The sequence below is a fragment of the Carcharodon carcharias genome, chromosome 9 (genome assembly GCF_017639515.1).
Source record: "Carcharodon carcharias isolate sCarCar2 chromosome 9, sCarCar2.pri, whole genome shotgun sequence".
Classification (NCBI taxonomy): domain Eukaryota; kingdom Metazoa; phylum Chordata; class Chondrichthyes; order Lamniformes; family Lamnidae; genus Carcharodon; species Carcharodon carcharias.
The window spans coordinates 133220244-133239770 of NC_054475.1; the positions used below are offsets into that span (position 1 = coordinate 133220244).

A 19527-nucleotide genomic window follows, 5' to 3' on the forward strand; every position below is an offset into this window, starting at 1 on the left:
AGCAACTGAAAATCCACAGCTCTCTAGGGTAGAGAATTCCTGATTAAAAAATTTATTGATCCTAAATTGCCGATCCTTATTCTGAAACAGCCTCTAAGCGTCCCCTGCTTAAAACTGTTTTGAGATGACCTCATTCTTATAAAGAGCATAGACTCAATCTCTACTAAGATGAGGGGGCTGTCCCACAAGCAATCAATCCAATGAAGCTTTGTTGCATCCCCTCTCATGTGAGTATATTCCCCTAGGTAGGGAGACAAAAATTGGAGTACTTCAGGTGTGATCTCGCAAAGCTCTATATAATTGCAGCAAGACTTTTATTCCAAACCCTTTGCAATAAAGGCTAACATGCTAATTGTTTTCCTAACTGCCTGCTGTACCTGTATGCTAACCTTGTGATTTGAACAAGGACACAACTTCTTCTGCAGACTGACATTTACTAGTGTCTCACCTTAAAATCATTCTGGATAATTTCAAACTTCCCCACGTTATACTACATCTACTACCTTATTGCCCATTCACCTAACTGGCTTATATTCCTTTGTAGCCCCTTTCCACCCTCTCAGCTTTCCTGCCTAGCTTTGTATCAGCAGCAAATTTGGATATGTTACGTTCGGTTCCCTCAACTAAATCATTGGTATTGATTGTAAATAACTGATGCCCATGCACTAATTCTTGCTGCACTCCCTGCCATCCTCAAAATGGCCTGTTCATTCCTAACTCCCTCTCTTCTGTCCTGGGAACATACAAACATGGCTGATCAGATTGTAACCTTAACTTCACATTTCCCCCTACCCCTGATATTCTTGATAAGCAAGGAGGTGAAAGGTTATATCTAGTTCTGCCCTAATATTCAAATATGACTCTTCTACCACCTTTTGAGTAAGAGAGTTCCAAAGACCCAAGACCCTCAGAAAAAAATTCTCCTCATCTGTCTTAAATGGGCAATCCCTTATCTTTAAAGTGACCCCCTAGTTCTAGATTCTCCCACAAACATCCTTTCCACATCCATCCTGTCAAGACCCCTCAGGATCTTATGTTTCAATCAAGTCACCTCTTACTCTTCTAAACACCAGTGAATAAGAAGCTTAGCCTTTCCTCATAAGACAACCTGCCCATTCCAGGTATGTGTCTAATAAATCTTCTTTGAACTTCTTCCAAACATTTACAGCCATCCTTAAATAAGGAGACCATTACTGTACAAAGTATTCCAGATGTGGTTGCACCAATACCCTGTATCACTGAAGCATAACTTCCCTATGTTTGTAAGCAATTCCCCTTACAATAAACAACAACCATTAGCTTTCCTAATTAATTACTGTACCTGTATATTAGCCTTTTGTGATTCATGCATTGGGGACACTCCAATCCCTCTCTCTCAGGACTCTGTAATATTCCATCGTTTAGATATGTTTCCTTTTATTCTTCCTGCCAAAATGGACAATTTCACATTTTCCCATACACTGTTTGCCAGATCTTTGCCCACTCACAACCTATCTATATCCCTTTGTAGCCTCCTTATGTCTGCTTCACAACTTACTTTCCTACCTATCTTTGTATCATCAGCAAATTTAGCAACCATACCTTCGGTCCCTTCGTCCAAGTCATTTATATAAATTGTCAAAATGTTGAGGCCCTAGCACTGATCCCCTGTGACACACCAGTCAATTACATCTGGTCAACCAGAAAAATGACCTATTTATGGCTTACTAACAGGATACAGTAGACAATCTGCTATCCATGCCAGTGTTACTCCCTACACCATGAGCTTTTATTTTCCGCAATAACTTTTGATGTGGTACCTTATCAAATGCCTTCTGTAAATCATGTACAGTATATCCACCAGTTCCCCTTTATCCACAGCACCTATTACTTCAAAGAACTCCAATAAATTGGTTAAACATGATGTCCCTCTGAAAATCATGTTGACTCAGCCTGATTACCTTGAATTTATCCAAGTGCCTTTAACCAATTCTCAATCTTTACTAATATTATCCTCAATCTGTCATGGTCGTAGTATTACACTTTGATCACTGACATAAAGGAACCACTTTATCAATGGGTTTGTGCAAGGCAAGTGCTAGAGCAGAACAAACAAACTTAGGGGAGGATTTTCCCTGCTGGCTCTGGGACCTCATTATCTTCAAACATCTGCCCTGTTTTCTGACCACTCCAGGGACATGGAGGCAGATTGAAAAATTCCAGTTGGCCTCAGAAAATAGACCTTTAATGAAGTTTACACACTGCTTGTGGGTGGGTAGCTTTGCCATCCTTCAGCCAGCCTCTTGGAAAATAGCTTGGGGGGAGGGATGCTGGCTGGCAGCACAAATGTAAACACCACCTGTCTGTCCCCATGAGAGCCTAAAATTTTAGCCCTTAAAAATTGATGCTTTGAAAGGGAGTGATTTAAAGGGGACCACACTAATATAACAGAACAAGAGGGTATAGACAGATCCAGGAGTAATATCATGCAAAAGGTTTTCAACATAAGACGGTAGAAGCAAAAACTTTAGTTTCAATGAACAGGCTGTTAGATGCTATGGTGGGGTAAATTTGGAGAGATGGGCTGAATAGGCTCTTGCACTACACATTTTTGTGCAGATGGATGAGGATCTTCATTCTGTGTTATAAGCAAATAATTAGTTGCAAAGAATGATATACATGCATTTGGGGAAATGGTGGCATAGTGTTAGTGTCACCAGACTACCAGAGTTTAAGGTTAATGCTCTGGGGATAAGGGTTCAAATCCCAACTTGGCAGCTGGTGGAATTTAAATTCAGTTCAGTGAAACTAGTCTCAGTAATGGTGAGCACTAATTGTCATAAAAACCCATCTGGTTCACTAATGTCCTTTAGGGAAGAAAATCTGCCAACCTTACCTGGTCCATATGCGACTCCAGACCCATATTTATGTGGCTGACTCGTAAATGCCCTCTGAAAAGGTCTAGCAAGCCACTCAGTTGAAGGCAGCGATGCCCAGATCCCATGAAAGAATAAAAAAATTAAAATCCTTTTAAAAGTCATGATAAAGCTTGTTTACTTACAAGTATAAAGTGGTATTACACTGAGATACTAAGTTCACCTTCCCTGTAGAATGACTAATGCAAGAAATCGACATACATTTCTGGAAAGTAACTTTTATTGAATACATGTAACATAAATTGTGTAGTAAATTATTTTTAAATTCTTTTACTACAAATTGGTTACATTTGGCACTAATAATAAACATGAACATTTGAATAGGGCAGATTTTTTTGGTAGTTATAACCTTTACTTCATGCAAACGTTAAACACTTAAGTTTAAAACATTCTTAAATTGCACATCTCATATGGAACACATTCCAAAGCACAGAAATACCAACCCATTTGAAGTTGTGTCCATAATCCTGTTTGAAAAGGCACATAAATCAATTTCATTACCCTGCTACTCCTAGAGTGCACTCATCAAAAAACTGAATATTAATTACCTGAATATACACTTCATATTCATACCACTTTCAAAGTAAAATCTCTCTGTTCACTTCTATTGTACAGATCCAATGAAGGCAACACTGCAAAATCAATGTTTTTATGAAAAATAGGTTTTAAAGGCCACTTTAATGTTAAGATGACATTTGCAACGCCACGCATATATCACGCAAAAATGTTAATGTTGAAGAGATAGCCGATCTTGCAGTGCTTTCCCCAGGACTTGCTTAAATTGTAGTGGTGGCTGTGAAAAATGTTTGCTTTTTCTACAAGTATGGAAAACACCATAAATTACTATTGGAGCTTGTCCTTTTAAAAATGGGTTGTGTCTGTACACAGCATTTTGAGCTATACTGGTCTAGCATTGTTGTTGGTTGAGATGGAGTGTATCACAAGAAGGGTATTGCACAATATTATAGCATAGTTGATAAAAGACAATTTTAGCTATAGCAGATTGGTATCAATGTACTCATAAGTATTGACAGCATGGTTTCATTTAGAACTAGCCACTAGATAAACACTGAAATAGTAGCTGCTGATGTGCAGTATTTGTGTACATACACTGTAGTGATTTATCTTATGAATGCACCCATTTTAAATCAATTTACATTGTACAAAAGCTGTTTCAACATCAACTAAAACCAAGCACATAAGAATTGTGTTGCAACAATGTGAAAATGATTTAAAGTCATAGCAGCTTTGTTATATTTATTAATACAATTAAAATATCAGCTAGAGTTAGCTGTGTTCAAAATTAAAAGCATAATTAAACCATCCAGCACTTGGCACAATTTATCACACATTATCCATGTTTGTTACACATTAAAAGGTACTGATTATATAGCGTGCTTAAAAACACATTTGCCTTTTTTAAATTCTCAAAGTGACAGAGACACATTTTGTCATTAAGACTTACATTTTGTTTGGGACTACAAACCCAAAGAGTTTTTTGTTTTACTACAGATAAAAGCCAACATGTTCATTATGTAAGGAACAGAACAAAAATTAGATCAATAAAACAACTGGACCAATCTAATAAAATATATATATATTTATATATATTTATATGCTATTTATATTTTCACACAATATTAAGCTATCTGTACACTAGCTAAGCACATTATATCTACTCTACAACAAACTGTATGATCTCTTCAAACAAGTTTCACTGAATATGGTACATTTTTTAGATTATATCTGGGGATGTGTACAAACTCCAGATATGTAGCAAAGAGAAAGCAATTAATCAAGCCAAATAATTTTTACAAGTTTTTTTCACAGGGGGAAAATAGAAGTCATAGAGTTTATTCTCCCATTAATAGACACGATTGTAGATACAGCCAACAAAAGCAGTAACCAAAAGGGTCTCACTGACGTCACTCAAAACATTTTATTGGTCTTTCTCAAATAATGCAGATTTTGGTTTAGCTCATTGCACAGATTACCGTCATTCTTGCAACTGGTTGAAGAGACCCTACATTCCTTATGCAAAAGATAACTATTCCCAAATTGTTTAGGAAAATCTAATGATTGCCCATTTGCTGGATTGCTGAACCATTGCAAAGAACAGGGCAGGCAGTTGGGGATGCAAAATGCTCTATGTAAATCTAAGAGAAGAAAATCACATCCTGAATATCAATAATGTTGCTTAAAGCTGCAGCATCCCATTTGTTAGCCTTCACCAGTTTCAAACCTATACAGAACTTCTTATAATTAGTTTCATACAGGGCTCTTTTTGTGTAGTAATATTTGAGAGCCTAGACTAATTATTTCCAAATTAATTTTTAAAAACTGAAAATCTTTAACAGTCATTCTAAAAACAGTTTGAAGAGGCAACACATTTGTAGTCTGATATTCTGCTCAAGTCAACCAACCAAAACGAGAGGCTGTAGCTTAAACTTAGCCACATTTCTTTTAAAGAAACACTTTTCAAAGATTTTCTTTACAGAGGAGAGGGGCCCCTACATCATTATAAGAACTGGGGTTATGCAGGCAGTAAGGTTAAAAAATATTGCTTCCATTAAATAAGTTTATACTTCATTTCTATTACTGAGTGAGTCAGTGACCCAATCCAACTGCACAAAACTTAGTCAAATAGAGGCTGGGCTGACATCAGGAAAGTAACGTGTATTATACATACAAGAAACAGACAAGAATCGTAATGCTTTCGAAAATTGCAAACAACCAAAGAAATGTTTTCAAATAAAACTAGAGTCACATTCCACATTTTCTCATAGATGCTAACTACCTGCTTCCCAATGAGGAGGTAGCGAGAGTCCCAGTCCTGTACTTGTTACCTGTTCAATATTGGTTTTAATTTCAGAATTTCACAGTTGAGTTTCTGATAGAACACAATGTTCCATCTTAGGATAGTGAAAAGCTGCCGATTTTATTCAGTGTAACAGTGTGTGAAATTTCATACTTTCCTCATTGAATTGTGAAAAACACCCAGAAATACTGTAATAGATTCTGCACTTGCAAGATAAGGGAGTATTAAGAAAGCATTTTGAGCTACATTGAAGAGCCATTAGTTACAGATCTACCACTGGTGGTGACAATTGCAGGAGTGATTTGAGGTGATAAATTAAATATCACACAGGAAACATAGCACAAAAAATTAAAATGTACTGGCATAAGTGCAATTGTTTTCAATAGCTTACTCATGCCCTCAGAAATTCTATGAAATTAGTTGCCTCGCTCATTTTGATCCTCTTGCACTGGGGGACAGAATGCCACTGACAATAAGGAAGAGATCAGTGGCACTGATAGTCCTTATATGAGAGATCTGTTGGGCTATCAATCCGTAAAAGGGGAAAATATGAGATAAATACTGGATAATATGGATGTAAAATCTTACATTGTGAGCAGAAATGATTAGAGTAGGTATATTTAAATGAAGCTGAAGTTTACAAAATGCTGGTGTGGTTGAAGTAAAAACAGTTTTGACAAGTACAATGGATAAATAATATGGCTATTTAGCTTTGCAATTAAAAGAGCCTAGTGTAAAAGAGAACCCTGAATTACTTTCAGCCACTATTGGAAACAATATTTTTTAATCCTAATAAATACATTACAAATAATGATGCTAGTACTGTACACAATATGTGTGCACATCTGAAGAACATGAATTAAAAATTCAGGTCTACAAACTACTGTGCCCAGTAAAAATTCATACATACCCATGGGCTACACCCAGTGACACATAGTGTCACAAACATTGTGGCAAGATTTGATAAAGCTATTCTACCGATGATAACTGTACATTTAATAAATAATTTTCTACAATCAAGAAAAGAGATACAATTTGTATCAACAAACAAAGGTCATTTCTGATCATTCCAGGCATTGCTGTTTGCTGTATTAAAATGTAAGCTACAAAATTAGTTTTAGATGCATCAAAATGATGTGTTTTTGTTTTAATCAACGATCCTGAAGGTGTTCTTGCTAGGATATGGTTCCCTGGGCAGCAGCAGCTCTGTGTAACCTCACTGAAGTGGCTGTGACGGTGAAAGTTGGGAAGTTATGCAAATGCAGGAGAAATCCATGCTCAGACTAATTGTGTCCTTACCAAGGTAGGTAAGGCAAGTAATTATCTATGTTTCATGAAGGCATGTCTCTCCATGAGAGAAATAATTGGTTACATAGCTTGAAGGACACCACTCCACATCAAATGTGGGCCACTTGAACTCCATGAACCACCACAGCTGGTATGGGGTTGAACCTGCGCTGTTGGCATTATTCTGCTCCAGACTCTAGCCATCTAGGCAACTGTCCTTACCCAACAACACATGTTCACTTTCCAGCAGGGGGGTGGTGGGGGTTGGTCACTGGTTAACAATAAGGACAAAGGACCCTGGCTGATTTATCCCCTGTCTACCTCTGAGGCTAATTTCAGCCTGGTTGTTAACAGCAAAATCAGCAGAGAGACTGAACTTTGAATCCTCATGGTCTACAGAATTCAGTTACTCAGTGGATGAATATGCTAGCCATCAGTGGAGCAAGGTGATTATTATAGCCTACTAATTAGCTACAGAAAGGCCTTTTTTTTAAGCCGATGGTACAAGAAAGTTAGGGTACTCTATATATTAGTGGGTACACATTAATTTTAAAAGGTTTACACTTTAGAAACATTAAAAATGTGCACCGACAGAACTGTGAAGTAAAACTTTATAACAAACTGGTAGTTTTAAACTAAAGTGATGGTGCTGCCTTTGTAGGAAACAGAAACAACTACACAGCATTCGCAAGCCATTAGCAAAATGACAGAAACAACCCTGACTGCAGCCTCACATTCCATGTGTTTCACAGTAAGAAACATTTAGGCAGTGTCAGACCTTCTCATGAAGAAAAAAAGGCCCCTAAAGGCTCTCTCAACTTTCATGAAAAACATTTTTTAAAATCAACAAGACCTAGCTTGAAACATATCAAGCTCGTCAAATTTTAGCAATAAGATACATTGCTTTTAAAGATTGTGGCACATCAGTGCAGCCTGAAGACAGCATGTAATAATGCTTTAAAAAGGTTTTTTTGGCTGCATATTTTCCACCCTTAAAAGATGATTTAAAGGAAGTGGTCTGAAGTGCCTTACACCAAGAAAGCTCTTTTGGCTGACAGCCTGAAACAGGAAATAGATACCTTACATGAAGTATGAGCATTTGAATCCATGCAAGTCATTTGCAATGTTCAAATATTTATAGATTTAATTTGCTCTATGCAGTCTTTAACACTATTATGTTCTTGTCTGCATCATTTGCAAACATTGTCTCTTTAAGATTACGTTTATTTCCTCTTGTAACTTGAATTTTTTTTTAAAATTCCAAGCTGTATAATTCATAATGGGGCATTTCGAAATTTACATTGGAAAGATAACTCTTCAAGAATAAATAAAAATTCAAATACATTTTAGTAACTTGGGAAATTACAAAAGTCAAAAGTAGATGGGTTATAGCTTTATAAAAAAAAGTAAGGTATTCATTTCCTCTTCTAAGCTACCTAAATCCCAACAGGTAATCAAATGCCATTAAATTATTTATAACATTCTTAAACCCACTGCATTAGGCAAGTTGTATTTCACAAACGTTGTGCACTAAACAGACTTCTTTTTCGTCCTGTCAATACATAATTGGTTTTCAATCTTCCAGTTTGTGTTTCACCGTCCAGAACGTAATTGTTTGGCAACAATCTCTGCAGCAAGATATTGGGGGTCAGTCACATGGGGGTTCTTTTCCATTACTGCATGAACTATGTCTGCTGGGAAGATGTTGCAGAGGTTTCGATAGGTTTGGTACTGATGTTCCCGGACTGCCAGATGGTCCTGTTGTTCAGTGGGCATCCCCTGCCAGGGCGACCTCCAGATCTGCTCAATTTTTTCTGGCATACTTCTAAACATACCAGGTTCATAACTGGGCTGCATGAGATTATTAGTCAAAGGGTACGAAGGGTATCTATATGAATCTGTAGCACATGGCAGGTGATCCCAACTAGTATGCTGCTCTCTGCAGAGTGGAGGTCTTCGTTGCCTCATTGGATTACTCTCATACAGTCGTGAATCAGAAATGCTGTCCAGCCTAGTCATTACCAGAGCCCTCCCTGTCTGGTTATTAGCAGTTGGATGAATGTTTTGAGGAACAGGGTAGTCCCCAGGACAACTGGAACGAGCTCCAACAGCAGAATGCTGGATATGAGGAACTAAATGGGAGATGGACTGTTTACGCTGGGGCTGTTTTGGCTCCTCTGGTCCATAGCTCTGCACTCTTGTTATAGGTTCATGGTAGCCGTGAACAAAAGGCTGGAGCCTGTTTTGTGATTGTGGCTGATGGGTTTTCACATTATCTTCTGGACCTGGCTCTACAGTGCCAAGGTATGCCAGGTCACTGTATGAAGAGTAGGAATCATTACTTGTAATGCAGGTTTCTGAATGAGGACTAGTGTTTCTGGGATACAATCCATGATCTGATTCCAATCCATAATAGCTGTCATGGTTACGCATACTGCTGATAGTTAAATTTGAAAAGTCACTTATCATAGAATAATAGCCAGTGTCCAAAGTAGAGTCATATTTTGGATACTGTTCTGTATAACTCACAGAATTACCATGGCTGTTGGTTACAAGGATGGGTGGATAATGTAATGTGGATAAATGCTCTTGTGAGGATTTCTGGTGAGTGAACTGTTTGGAACATGGCACTGGGCTGCTTGCAGATCTGGTACTCATGGCACTGGCTGCATGGTTTTTATTGGGCTGAAACGCAGGTACACTTGATGCAGTGACCAAAGAAGGCACAGAGTTAGTTTCAAGTCTGCGAGCTGGTGTCAACCTCTCCTCTGGCTCGCAAACAACAGATCGTATGCTGGGGTCAGACTGGCGCTTTGGTGCAACACGCTTGATCTCAGAGACAGCTTCTCCTTTCACACCCGATATTGCAATGCCGCATTTTGCCAGGGCTCCTTCACTCATAGTTTTCACAGCAGACAACTTAGCACTGGCACGAAGCTCATCGGCCACTGATCTCTGTGGCTGGTTAACACGTTCTGGATGGTAATATTTACACTTGTGTCCATAAGTGCACTTCTTCCCTGTCAAATCATAACCAGAAGACAAGTAAGATCAAGACTGATAAACAAGCGTCCTTTCAACAGAATTATTCATCATCATAAACCCACAAAAGAATGCTCTTATCTTTAAAATGTTCCAGGATAGCTTGCTATCAGTTGGTTTCTCCTCCCCTTGTGCTGTAGGGAGTAATTATATCAATACTCAGATCAGAAGACCCCGATTTTGATTGTTTAGACCACAAAAAAGTGATCTAATCTCAGCTTCTGTTCCTGATCATATCCAATGATCCCTGCTGACTACTGAATCTGTGTGGGCATTGGCCAAGACTGTTATTGTGAGTGCTTGTGAATCCCTCAACAGTTGAATAGCCTATCCACACTTAACTGCTTAGGCGTATATGTGAAGAATCACCACTTGAATGTGACAACAGGGCTGCCAGCACTCATGCAATTATACCTCAGCAAGAGTCAGCACCATCGAGAGGTGAGGCAGATAACTGGCAAAATATCAAATTATGTTTTCTTACAGTTTATTGAACCAAAACAAAATTGGTCAAATCAGCTAAGAACCAACTAGATTCACAGATCTAAAACTAGTTATAAATACTTACCATAAGGACAAGGCTGTTTCTTGTGCTCTGGAATAACAGGACGCTTTCGTAGGAAATTATCCAAACTGGGACCATGACGTCCTAAGGGATCATCGGGTGGCATGAACCTTGAAATGTTGAAATAAACCACTAGTTATTTTTGTGCAATTTATACAAATTTTACACACCATGGCAATGAGTTACAGACTGGTCATTCATCTTTGGAACCAGGTTAAAATTGATGAAATTTGATTAAAGTCTTCATTTTCTATAGGTGCCTTACATTAAATATATTTGAACTCCCTCAAGTTCTGCACAAACTGGCTCTAGCTGAAAATAAAGTGACAATCTTGTGTTGAGGCCACAGCATGGATGGTCAGGGAAACATTACATTTGAATTGCGTTTACCACACAAGAACAGACCATTTAGCCCGACAGCTCCATACAAGATGTTTTAATTCTTTCATGGGATGAGAGTGTCACCAGCTAGGCAAGCATTTATTGCTCATCCCTAAATACCCTTGAGAAGGTGGTGGTGAGCCACCTTCTTGAACCATTACAGGCCACGTGGTGTAGGTACACCCACATTGCTGTTAGGAGTAGAAAATGTTCACTTCTAAAACTGAGGCCAAGATGCTTTGTTGGGGCACAGCAGATTGAGGTTTATTTTGTGTGTAATCCACTTCATTGTCTCATCTGGGATAGCTTGATCCTGATACTGAATGTCTGAAATGAAATGTTTTCCATTCCGTGGGAACGCCTCGACAGAATCGACTTGCCAATCAATCAATCAGCACCCTTTTCTCATGCAGTGTAAATTGTTGCTCCCTTTGAAATTTGGCATTCTCGTGTCTGTCCTGGTGAGTGCAAGACAAAAACCTTTGACAGCTTGTCTCTTTTTTCAGCAATACTTGGAAGTTCTGTTCTACTAAGCGACTAAAGAATCTCAACTTGATGAGCGCAAATTTTTTTAAAAGTAAAGAAAGCCATTACAGAAAGAAAAGACTGTGTGTTTCCAACACTTACTTGTCATTCACAAAGGAATACATTAGAAGACGTTCCTCTATAAATTTCTTCCACTCGGGTTTCTCATTCTGCAGATCCCTGTAGTTATCATTTGACACAATAATGCCATCTGAGTCAAAGGCCAGCTTCACTATGAATCGATCATCGTAGCACACCACTCTCCTCCCTTGCACCCGTCGGGATGGTGTAAAGACCAGAATTTTCTCTTTCTCAAGTTTGCGCAATAGTTCTTGATCTGAAGAATTGAGTAATTGCTTTGATATTAATTCAAATTACGATAAGGTAAACACATTCAACACAATATCAGTGAGATATGTCAACCAGAACTTTTGGCTAGTCTCTAAAAGTAGATTAAAATTGTCATTATCAATCCACACTCAGCAGCACTAAGAATCAAATCTAGAAGGGCCAGTATAGAATAGTGCCACACTAAATCAGAATGAAAACATAAAAATAAAAAGTGCAAAATAGAGACAAGATAATAAGAGATTAATCAAAGTGACTTTTAAAAACTGTCCTACTTACTCTATCGTAAACAAAATGTATTTCAGGTTTGATTCCTGGCCAGTGATGCTTTAGCTAAATTCAGCTAGGCTGTCAGTTAGGCTCTCCTGGGCTAGAGGGTGATGAAAATAGATTTAGTACTATTATCACGTCTGATCACCATTCAGTGACTGCTGCTAAAAAGTGTAACATTGTGGATCTCAAAGTGAGAACATCATCAGATCTGGCTCTGAAGCCATCCACAATTGAGCAGCCTACTAACATTTAGGCCAAGGTTTTCCTCTGTGGCAGTGTATTAGAATGGGACCCCCACCCGTTGGTGTGACCATCATGCTCCGAGCCTGCCGGATCTTTGGGATTCAGGCTAATTTGAATATTGGTACGCAGTCTCTGGCAGTATTTTTGGGATTGTCAGCTCAGCCACCTCATACAGGAGGGAAAAGAAACACTTTCAGCTCTTATTGGCAGTACAGTATGACCAGCTGTGCCAGTTTAAAAAGATACAGGTACAGTACCACAAATCTGGCAAACCTGGGACTGAGTCCATGCTATGTTTTGGAACTTACCGGTTTTCAGGGGAAAAAAAATCAGAGCACCTTAATCAGTGAATAGGGAACATTGAAAAACAAATAATATGATTGCAAAGCATTTCAGGTTAATGTCCATGCCTCTGCTGATATTAATTCACTTTTCACCACTGAATTCAATAACTCTTTCATGCCTTCCCCACTTCCCTACATCAGCTCACTCTGTTTAAAATGAGAAAGGATCAAACTGAAATGATGCTAAAAATAACCTGTAATTGTAACTGAAAACTATTTGTTTGTATTCATGCAAGACTGTACAATACTCTTTAGCTTTCTGACTTGGACCAGCTGCAAGGAGGCAATGAGTGCCCATGGAACTTAAAAGGCTTTTGGGGATCATGTTTGAACTTAAGCTTGTGAGCTTCTATTTGGATGGTCTTAATGGCATCAAAACTCAACAGAGGTACCTTGTACTGTAGTAAGAACAGGCATATGTCCTGATCCCAATTACAATACAAAGCTAAATATTCTACTTCTTTTGGTCTTTCTTGGTGAGGTCAACTATCTCTGCCACATCTGCACTGTGTCGGGTGGGATCAAGGTTTGCTGGAGTGCAGGAAAAAATTGCCTGGTTTTCAGACACTGCCGGTTTTCGGGTAGCCAGATTTGAGGTACTCCGCCTGTATGTATTTTAATACATTTTTAAGTTTCCAAAAAGCTTGAAGTAAGATAACTCTCTTATTTGTGATTCCCCTGCCTCCATTCTGTTTAGTAATGTTGGGTGTCAGGAAAGCAATGGTATTACTGATGTACAGTGTTGCTAAAATTAGATCAGACGATTTTCCATCAACATCCTATAACTTGCACACAGCTATCTAGAAATCCAGTAAATAGTGATAGTGATTGGGGAGCTGGTGAAACAGCTCACTACAATTCCCACTGTAATGTGCTTCATGTGTGAGCATGATCACCAGCTGGAAAATTCAATGATCCCACCGCCCCCGCTTTCTTTTCAGATACTGATGGAATTGATATGTATTTCCAGCATTTTTTATTTTTATTTCAGATGTTCCAGTTTCCACATTTTAGGAAAAAAAAGTCATCTATTTTATATGGTCAGATCATTAAACATTATCATGTGACAAATTTAATTACCTTTAATGGGTGCATCTGGCCTGGACTGTTCTTTCCTCCACGCAGGAACAAACACTGTAATGTCTTTGTGTCCTTTTTCCAGGAAATATTCCGCAGCCAACTGGATCCCAAGGCAAGAGAACACTTCCTTGTTTCCATGGCTACAAAAGGAAATTAAAGCTTGGATCAATCTCTTGCTTTCAAGTTTGACCTTGGCTGACATTGTAGTTGATGTAAATGTGAAGTCACACGAGTGGGACAATATAGGCACAGCGATTTATTATTATTGAACATTTATAACACAATCAAGGCAAATGATTGCATTTTTGAAGTGGAGTAAGGAAATCAAATATTTTTTCATTGCATGCTAAGAATGCCTCAATGGGATTGCAAATTAGATGCACAAAGTAATTGCATCTTATGGAGAAAAGGCTTTATGCTTTATTTTACAATAAACTAAATTCCTTGGCATGCTGCTGGGGTCATACTGTGAACATAAAAGAAATAAAGGGTTTTTAACAAAGCAGCAAGTGAAACATGTTTCCTCAGCCACTCCAGAAAATTGGATTTTAGAGAACAGATGTTGTTGCCCAGCTCATTATCAACTACCTTGAAATTTAGGGAAGACGCAGATGACATCATGAAAAGCATCACCGTGCGTAGGCCTTCGTGGGAGGAATTAATTATATTCGCTAGAATAGCAAAGGATTTATAAAAATAGTCCCAACAGGTGTATTATACATTTCACTGAGTGCTGCATTCAACACTCTGTCTTCATTTCTTAACTGCATTTGCACTACAATGTCAATATACCTTCAGTAATTATGGTGGGAAAACAGCATCCTAGTTCTGCTGCTCAGCAGGAATTCTTACTGAAAGAGGATTTTTTCCTTCTCTGTTTCATTTTGTTTTCATCTTTTGTCCCATTTTGTACAGTTCTTTGCCAGAACTAGATTTTCCAGGGAGGAACTGTTGCATCTTTAATCTTTGCCTCTGTCGCTGGGCGTTCAGGGGGCTTAGATAGTGGGAAAAGAAGCAGGCATGGAGCAGAAAGAGCCATGCAGTACAGGATGGTGAAGTGGTGAATAGGAAAACTGTTTTAAAAAATGAAATAGGAATCACGGATAAGGAACAATCAAATGTCATGACTGTGCATGAATGAGAAAGAAAATGGGCGTATGTGGAAGGCACCAATTGCCATTTTATTCTTGTTTTCTGATTCTGTCCCTGAAACCTTGTCTAACTCATGTGCAAGCTTGGATGGAGAGTAATGACAGGCTGTACACCATGAAAGGCATCACAGCCAAGCCTAACCCTATCCTCAGTTGATGTCCACATACTTACATAATTACAATCAAACAAAACCAAGTAATAATCAGCATTGTGAATTGATTTATTCACTGGACCAGCCCAGGATGCTGAGGCTAATTGTATCACCCAACTGCTGGTTCATCTGAAATTAGCCATTACATCACAGAACAGGGATTAAACCTGACTTTTTTTTTGCTTTATATGGCTTCAATGCCTTTGCCACTGGGCTGGCAATGTTAACATTTTGCATTTCCTAATCTTTTGAAATTAGTTGCTTGATCTCAATAAATCACTGTTCCAAAGGTCATCCTTAGTAGTGACAAATCAAGCAGGTCTCTCTAATTTTATGCAGATAACAAGCCATACTTAATTATATTTCAACTGTACTTTCTGAGACCAAGATTTGTCCAACAGACAGGATTATAACGATTCAAACATATAGCGAGAAAAGCCCAATGCAGTACAGAATTGGAATGATTAAAGACTGCATTGATTAATTACACTTGGTTGATACTATAGCAAACCCAATTTCCAGCATCTGCAGTTTTTTGCTTTTACAAATAAATGGAATGTTCTTATAAAGTAAATTAACTTGCTTACAGACATCAGGATGCCATTGAAGGAGGACGAGGTGCAGGTACTCTTTTCTGTGAGTGACAAGAAGACTACAAGGACTGACTGACATCAAATCTGGATGGAGAGATGTTGCAGAACTTGTCAGCTTCCGGGGTGTCACCCCTCGGAATTAAGTTCAATGTAGGATATGTTTCAATAGCCTCATCAGGCTACAGTAGCTAGTTTGAGAATATCACTACATTTACCCATCTCTGGCAATAACATCTGGCAAACAGAATAACTTCAGTGTTCTTTAGCACAGGATTAAAATTGTTGGGGGAAGGGAGGTGTGTGCGATACCTTCCATTCATGCAAAGGGGCTTTACTTAACTTTTCAGTGGAGAGAAAGAAACATGTTCTTCATCATGCAGCACACTACAATGAGGTGACAGACTTTTCCTGAGGCATTCTGCCAACTCTGTTCAAGCAGAGCCACTGGTTCAATCACTCAACATTGTGCTGAATGATCTTACTGATTGTGGCAGTAACTGAGTTACTCAGTTGTAGTGGGATTGCAGAGGATGATCCTTAGCCATGTGTGCAACAGGAAGCCCTTATCCTCAAGCAGCCATTGTCTTATGTTGCTAGTAGCGAGAAGATGGATGAGTGTTTCAGGATTCCGGTGTCATAACGGATGTCTGTGACACTGGAACAGAGTTACCTGATTATTCAGGGATGTTCACATAACAGTTGGACATTGAGTGATAGGAGGCTTTCCTATTGAAAAAAGCTGCTGGTTTGCCATGGTTGCAGAAGCACAGTCTATAACACACTGGACACAAATGACACCAGCCACTCTAGCTGTTGTGAGCTATGGGACAGATCATGTAGTGGTTGGCCTGGCACATAGGGCAATGGCATATTGGTGACTTGCTTGATATAGCTGTGCACAGACTGAGAGATGCAAGTGATTTCCTTGTAAACACCTGGAAGGAGCCCAAGGTAAAAAGAAAGAAAGGATGGAACTTTATATTAGCAAAGCAGGTCAGTTAAGGGGAGGAACATTAAGCAGGGTTCTTATTCCTGATAACTATCTAGCATCAACTGTTGGATGTGTGTTTGTGTGGATGTTAGGTGAGGACTGGATGGGATTCTGTTGTGATATCTGTTGATATACACTGGCAATGATCAGATGTGAAGAATGGCAACCATTGCCTGTAGAACAATACTCCAACAGAGAGGATGGGAAAGGGGGAGGGTGTTTCATGGAAAAAATAAAAATGAACATTTGCAGTATGTCATAACTTAAATTACCTTCAGCAGTTGTGAATTCTGCAGTGAGTGACTCACCTCCCAACTCCCCAAAGCCTTTCCACCACCTACAAGGCACTTATCAGGAATATCAGGGAATACTCTCCACTTGCCTGCACGAGTGCAGCTCCAATACTCAAGAAGCCCAACACCATCCAGGACAAAGCAGCCTATCTGATCAACACCCAATTCACTACCTTAAACATTCATTCCCTCCACACTGATGCACAGTGGCAGCAGTGTGTACTATCTACAAGAAGCACTGCAGCAACTCACCAAGGCTCCTTTGACAGCACCTCCCAAACCTACGATGATCACCACTTAGAAGAACGAGGGCAACAGGTGAATGAGAACACCACCACATGCAAGTTCCCCTCCATGTCAAATATCATCCCGACTTGGAACTATATTGACATCCCTTCACTGTCGCTGGGTCAGAAATCTGGAACTCATTCCCTATAGCATAGGGTGTGTATCTACGCCACAAGGACTGCAATGGTCAAGAAGGAGACTCACCACCACTTTCTCAAGGACAATTTGGGATGGGCAGTAAATGCTGGCCATGCCAATGATGCCCACATCCCAATAATGAACAAAAATAAAATCTTTGGAGAAAATCTTTGGACATACCTCATGGCCACATTACTTCCATCGATCACTATAGGTCTCAAATTATCAGAATCATCCACAACTTCATCTTCCAAAGACAGCTCTGGGCTAGTGATCTCCTTCACACATTGGCCCCTGGACACCAGGGTACCTGTACTACCCATACTGGGTGGCTGTGGCTCAGATTCACTTTTGTTCCCAAGTCGGACCAGCTCTGCTAAAATGTCATTAATAAGAGCATCTGACCCCAGTTTATTGAGCACAGTTTGAATCTGTTCTCCTGAATATCCTAGTTTTAAGGCAAACTCCATTTTGGCCTGGTATTCTTTATCTAAGCTAGCAGCCTTGTATCCATCATCAAGTTTGGATTTACTGTCCTCACTCTGAAAGTCCTGCAGGACACTGCATTTGGAAAGAACTGGCCGTTCGAGGCAAGGAGAGCGGCAGAGCTGCCTATGTGGTTTGCTCACAATCTCAGCCCCTTTCTTCTTATTAGGGGGTTGCTCTGAGTCACTTTCAGAGCTCGTCCAGTCCTCAGAATCTGCGCTGCAGTCACCGATCTCTAGACGAAGGAGCTCTTTGGAGGAGCTGTTCTCCATATTCAACTTCTCAAACATTGACCAGGCAGTCATTACGTTAATCTGTCCTCCTGTTATCTCTACACTCTTCTCTTTTATTTCCAGTACAGCTTGGCTTTCATATTCAATTGTATCCTTCAGCTCAATTAATTGTTTCCGCAAAGTTGATGTTATGCTCTCACACTTCTTATGTTCTGGGGAGCACAGGGATAATATGTAATCCTGGGGAGGAAGAAGAGATAGTTTAGAGAATTCTGTTAAAAACACTGAAAGTCACACCCACAAAAAAGTGAATCTCATAATTTAGCAATCCTCTTATGGCCACTTCCTGATTCAATGTCCTTCCCTGGTACTGTAATCTACAATAAAAGTAAAATACTGGAAATGTTAGAAATCTGAAATAAAAACATAAAACACTGGAAAAACTCAGCCGGTCTAGCAGCATCTGTGGAGAGAGAAACAGAGTTAACATTTCAAATCCAATCTGACGGTTTTTTGGCACTCAAGAGTTCTGAAGAAGCCATACAGACTCGAAAAATTAACTCTGCTTCTCTCTCCACACATACAGCTCCACACATACTACCAGGCCTGCTGAGTCTTTCTAGCACTTTGTTTTTATTACTGTACTCTACAACTCTATTCCCCTTTGAGGGAACAAGTTCTGCCTGACTTCCTTTCTTACTCTTAACTTCTTAAAATATTTAATTAGCACTGAAGTAGCACTCTCACATATGCATCAGAAGGTTGAGTTACAGCCCCAGTGCAATTCTTCATCTCATAATGTACGCTGAAACTTCAGTGCAGTACTGATGGGGTGCCGTACTATTGGAGGTTATCTTTCAGTTGAGCCACTAAAGCTCTGTATTCCTGTTCATGGCAGTTCAAGGGAGAGCAGGGAGGTTGCCTGGACAGTTATTCCCAAACTCTAATCAACAAAAACATACTAATTGGTTATTTCTTTAATTTGCCTGTCTAATAACAGTGACCACACTGTGAAAGTAACTAATTGCTTGTGACTTCCTGAGGACATACAAATACACTGTATAAATTCAAGTCCTTTTTTCTAATTCTTATCTTGTATTCCCCAGTATATGAACACATCATCAAACAAATGTTGTCAGTTCCCTTCATAATCTTGAAAACTTCAATATGTCTTTAAAAGACCTTGACATAGCACTAGGTATACTTATAAAAGGATGACATCTAATGACTGGCAGATTTCACATTGAAATCATAGGTCGAGTCAGCCAGTCAGGTGCATTATAATGAACTTTCATTCAGGAACCAACAGTACATAGTTCAGAGTTTCCTCTAAGTCAAATTTTAACTCTGTGCAAGTGGATGGGTTTTGATGGAGTTAAAA

The 19527-nt window shown here is 39.2% G+C and overlaps 1 protein-coding gene across 2 annotated transcripts in view; it reads right to left on the minus strand.

The window, feature by feature from the left end:
* Positions 1-3117: 3117 nt before the first annotated feature.
* The window catches only part of zc3h12b (zinc finger CCCH-type containing 12B), a 127132-nt gene continuing 110722 nt past the window's right edge, over positions 3118-19527 (minus strand). For both annotated transcript variants that reach the window (XM_041195465.1, XM_041195466.1), the window contains exons 2-6: positions 17608-18386; positions 13822-13961; positions 11636-11870; positions 10631-10737; positions 3118-10040 (exon numbers count right to left, since the gene is read on the minus strand). In XM_041195465.1, the coding sequence (XP_041051399.1) occupies positions 8614-10040; positions 10631-10737; positions 11636-11870; positions 13822-13961; positions 17608-18386 (2688 nt within the window). In that variant the 3' untranslated portion in view covers positions 3118-8613. The remainder of the gene's footprint in view (positions 10041-10630; positions 10738-11635; positions 11871-13821; positions 13962-17607; positions 18387-19527) is intronic.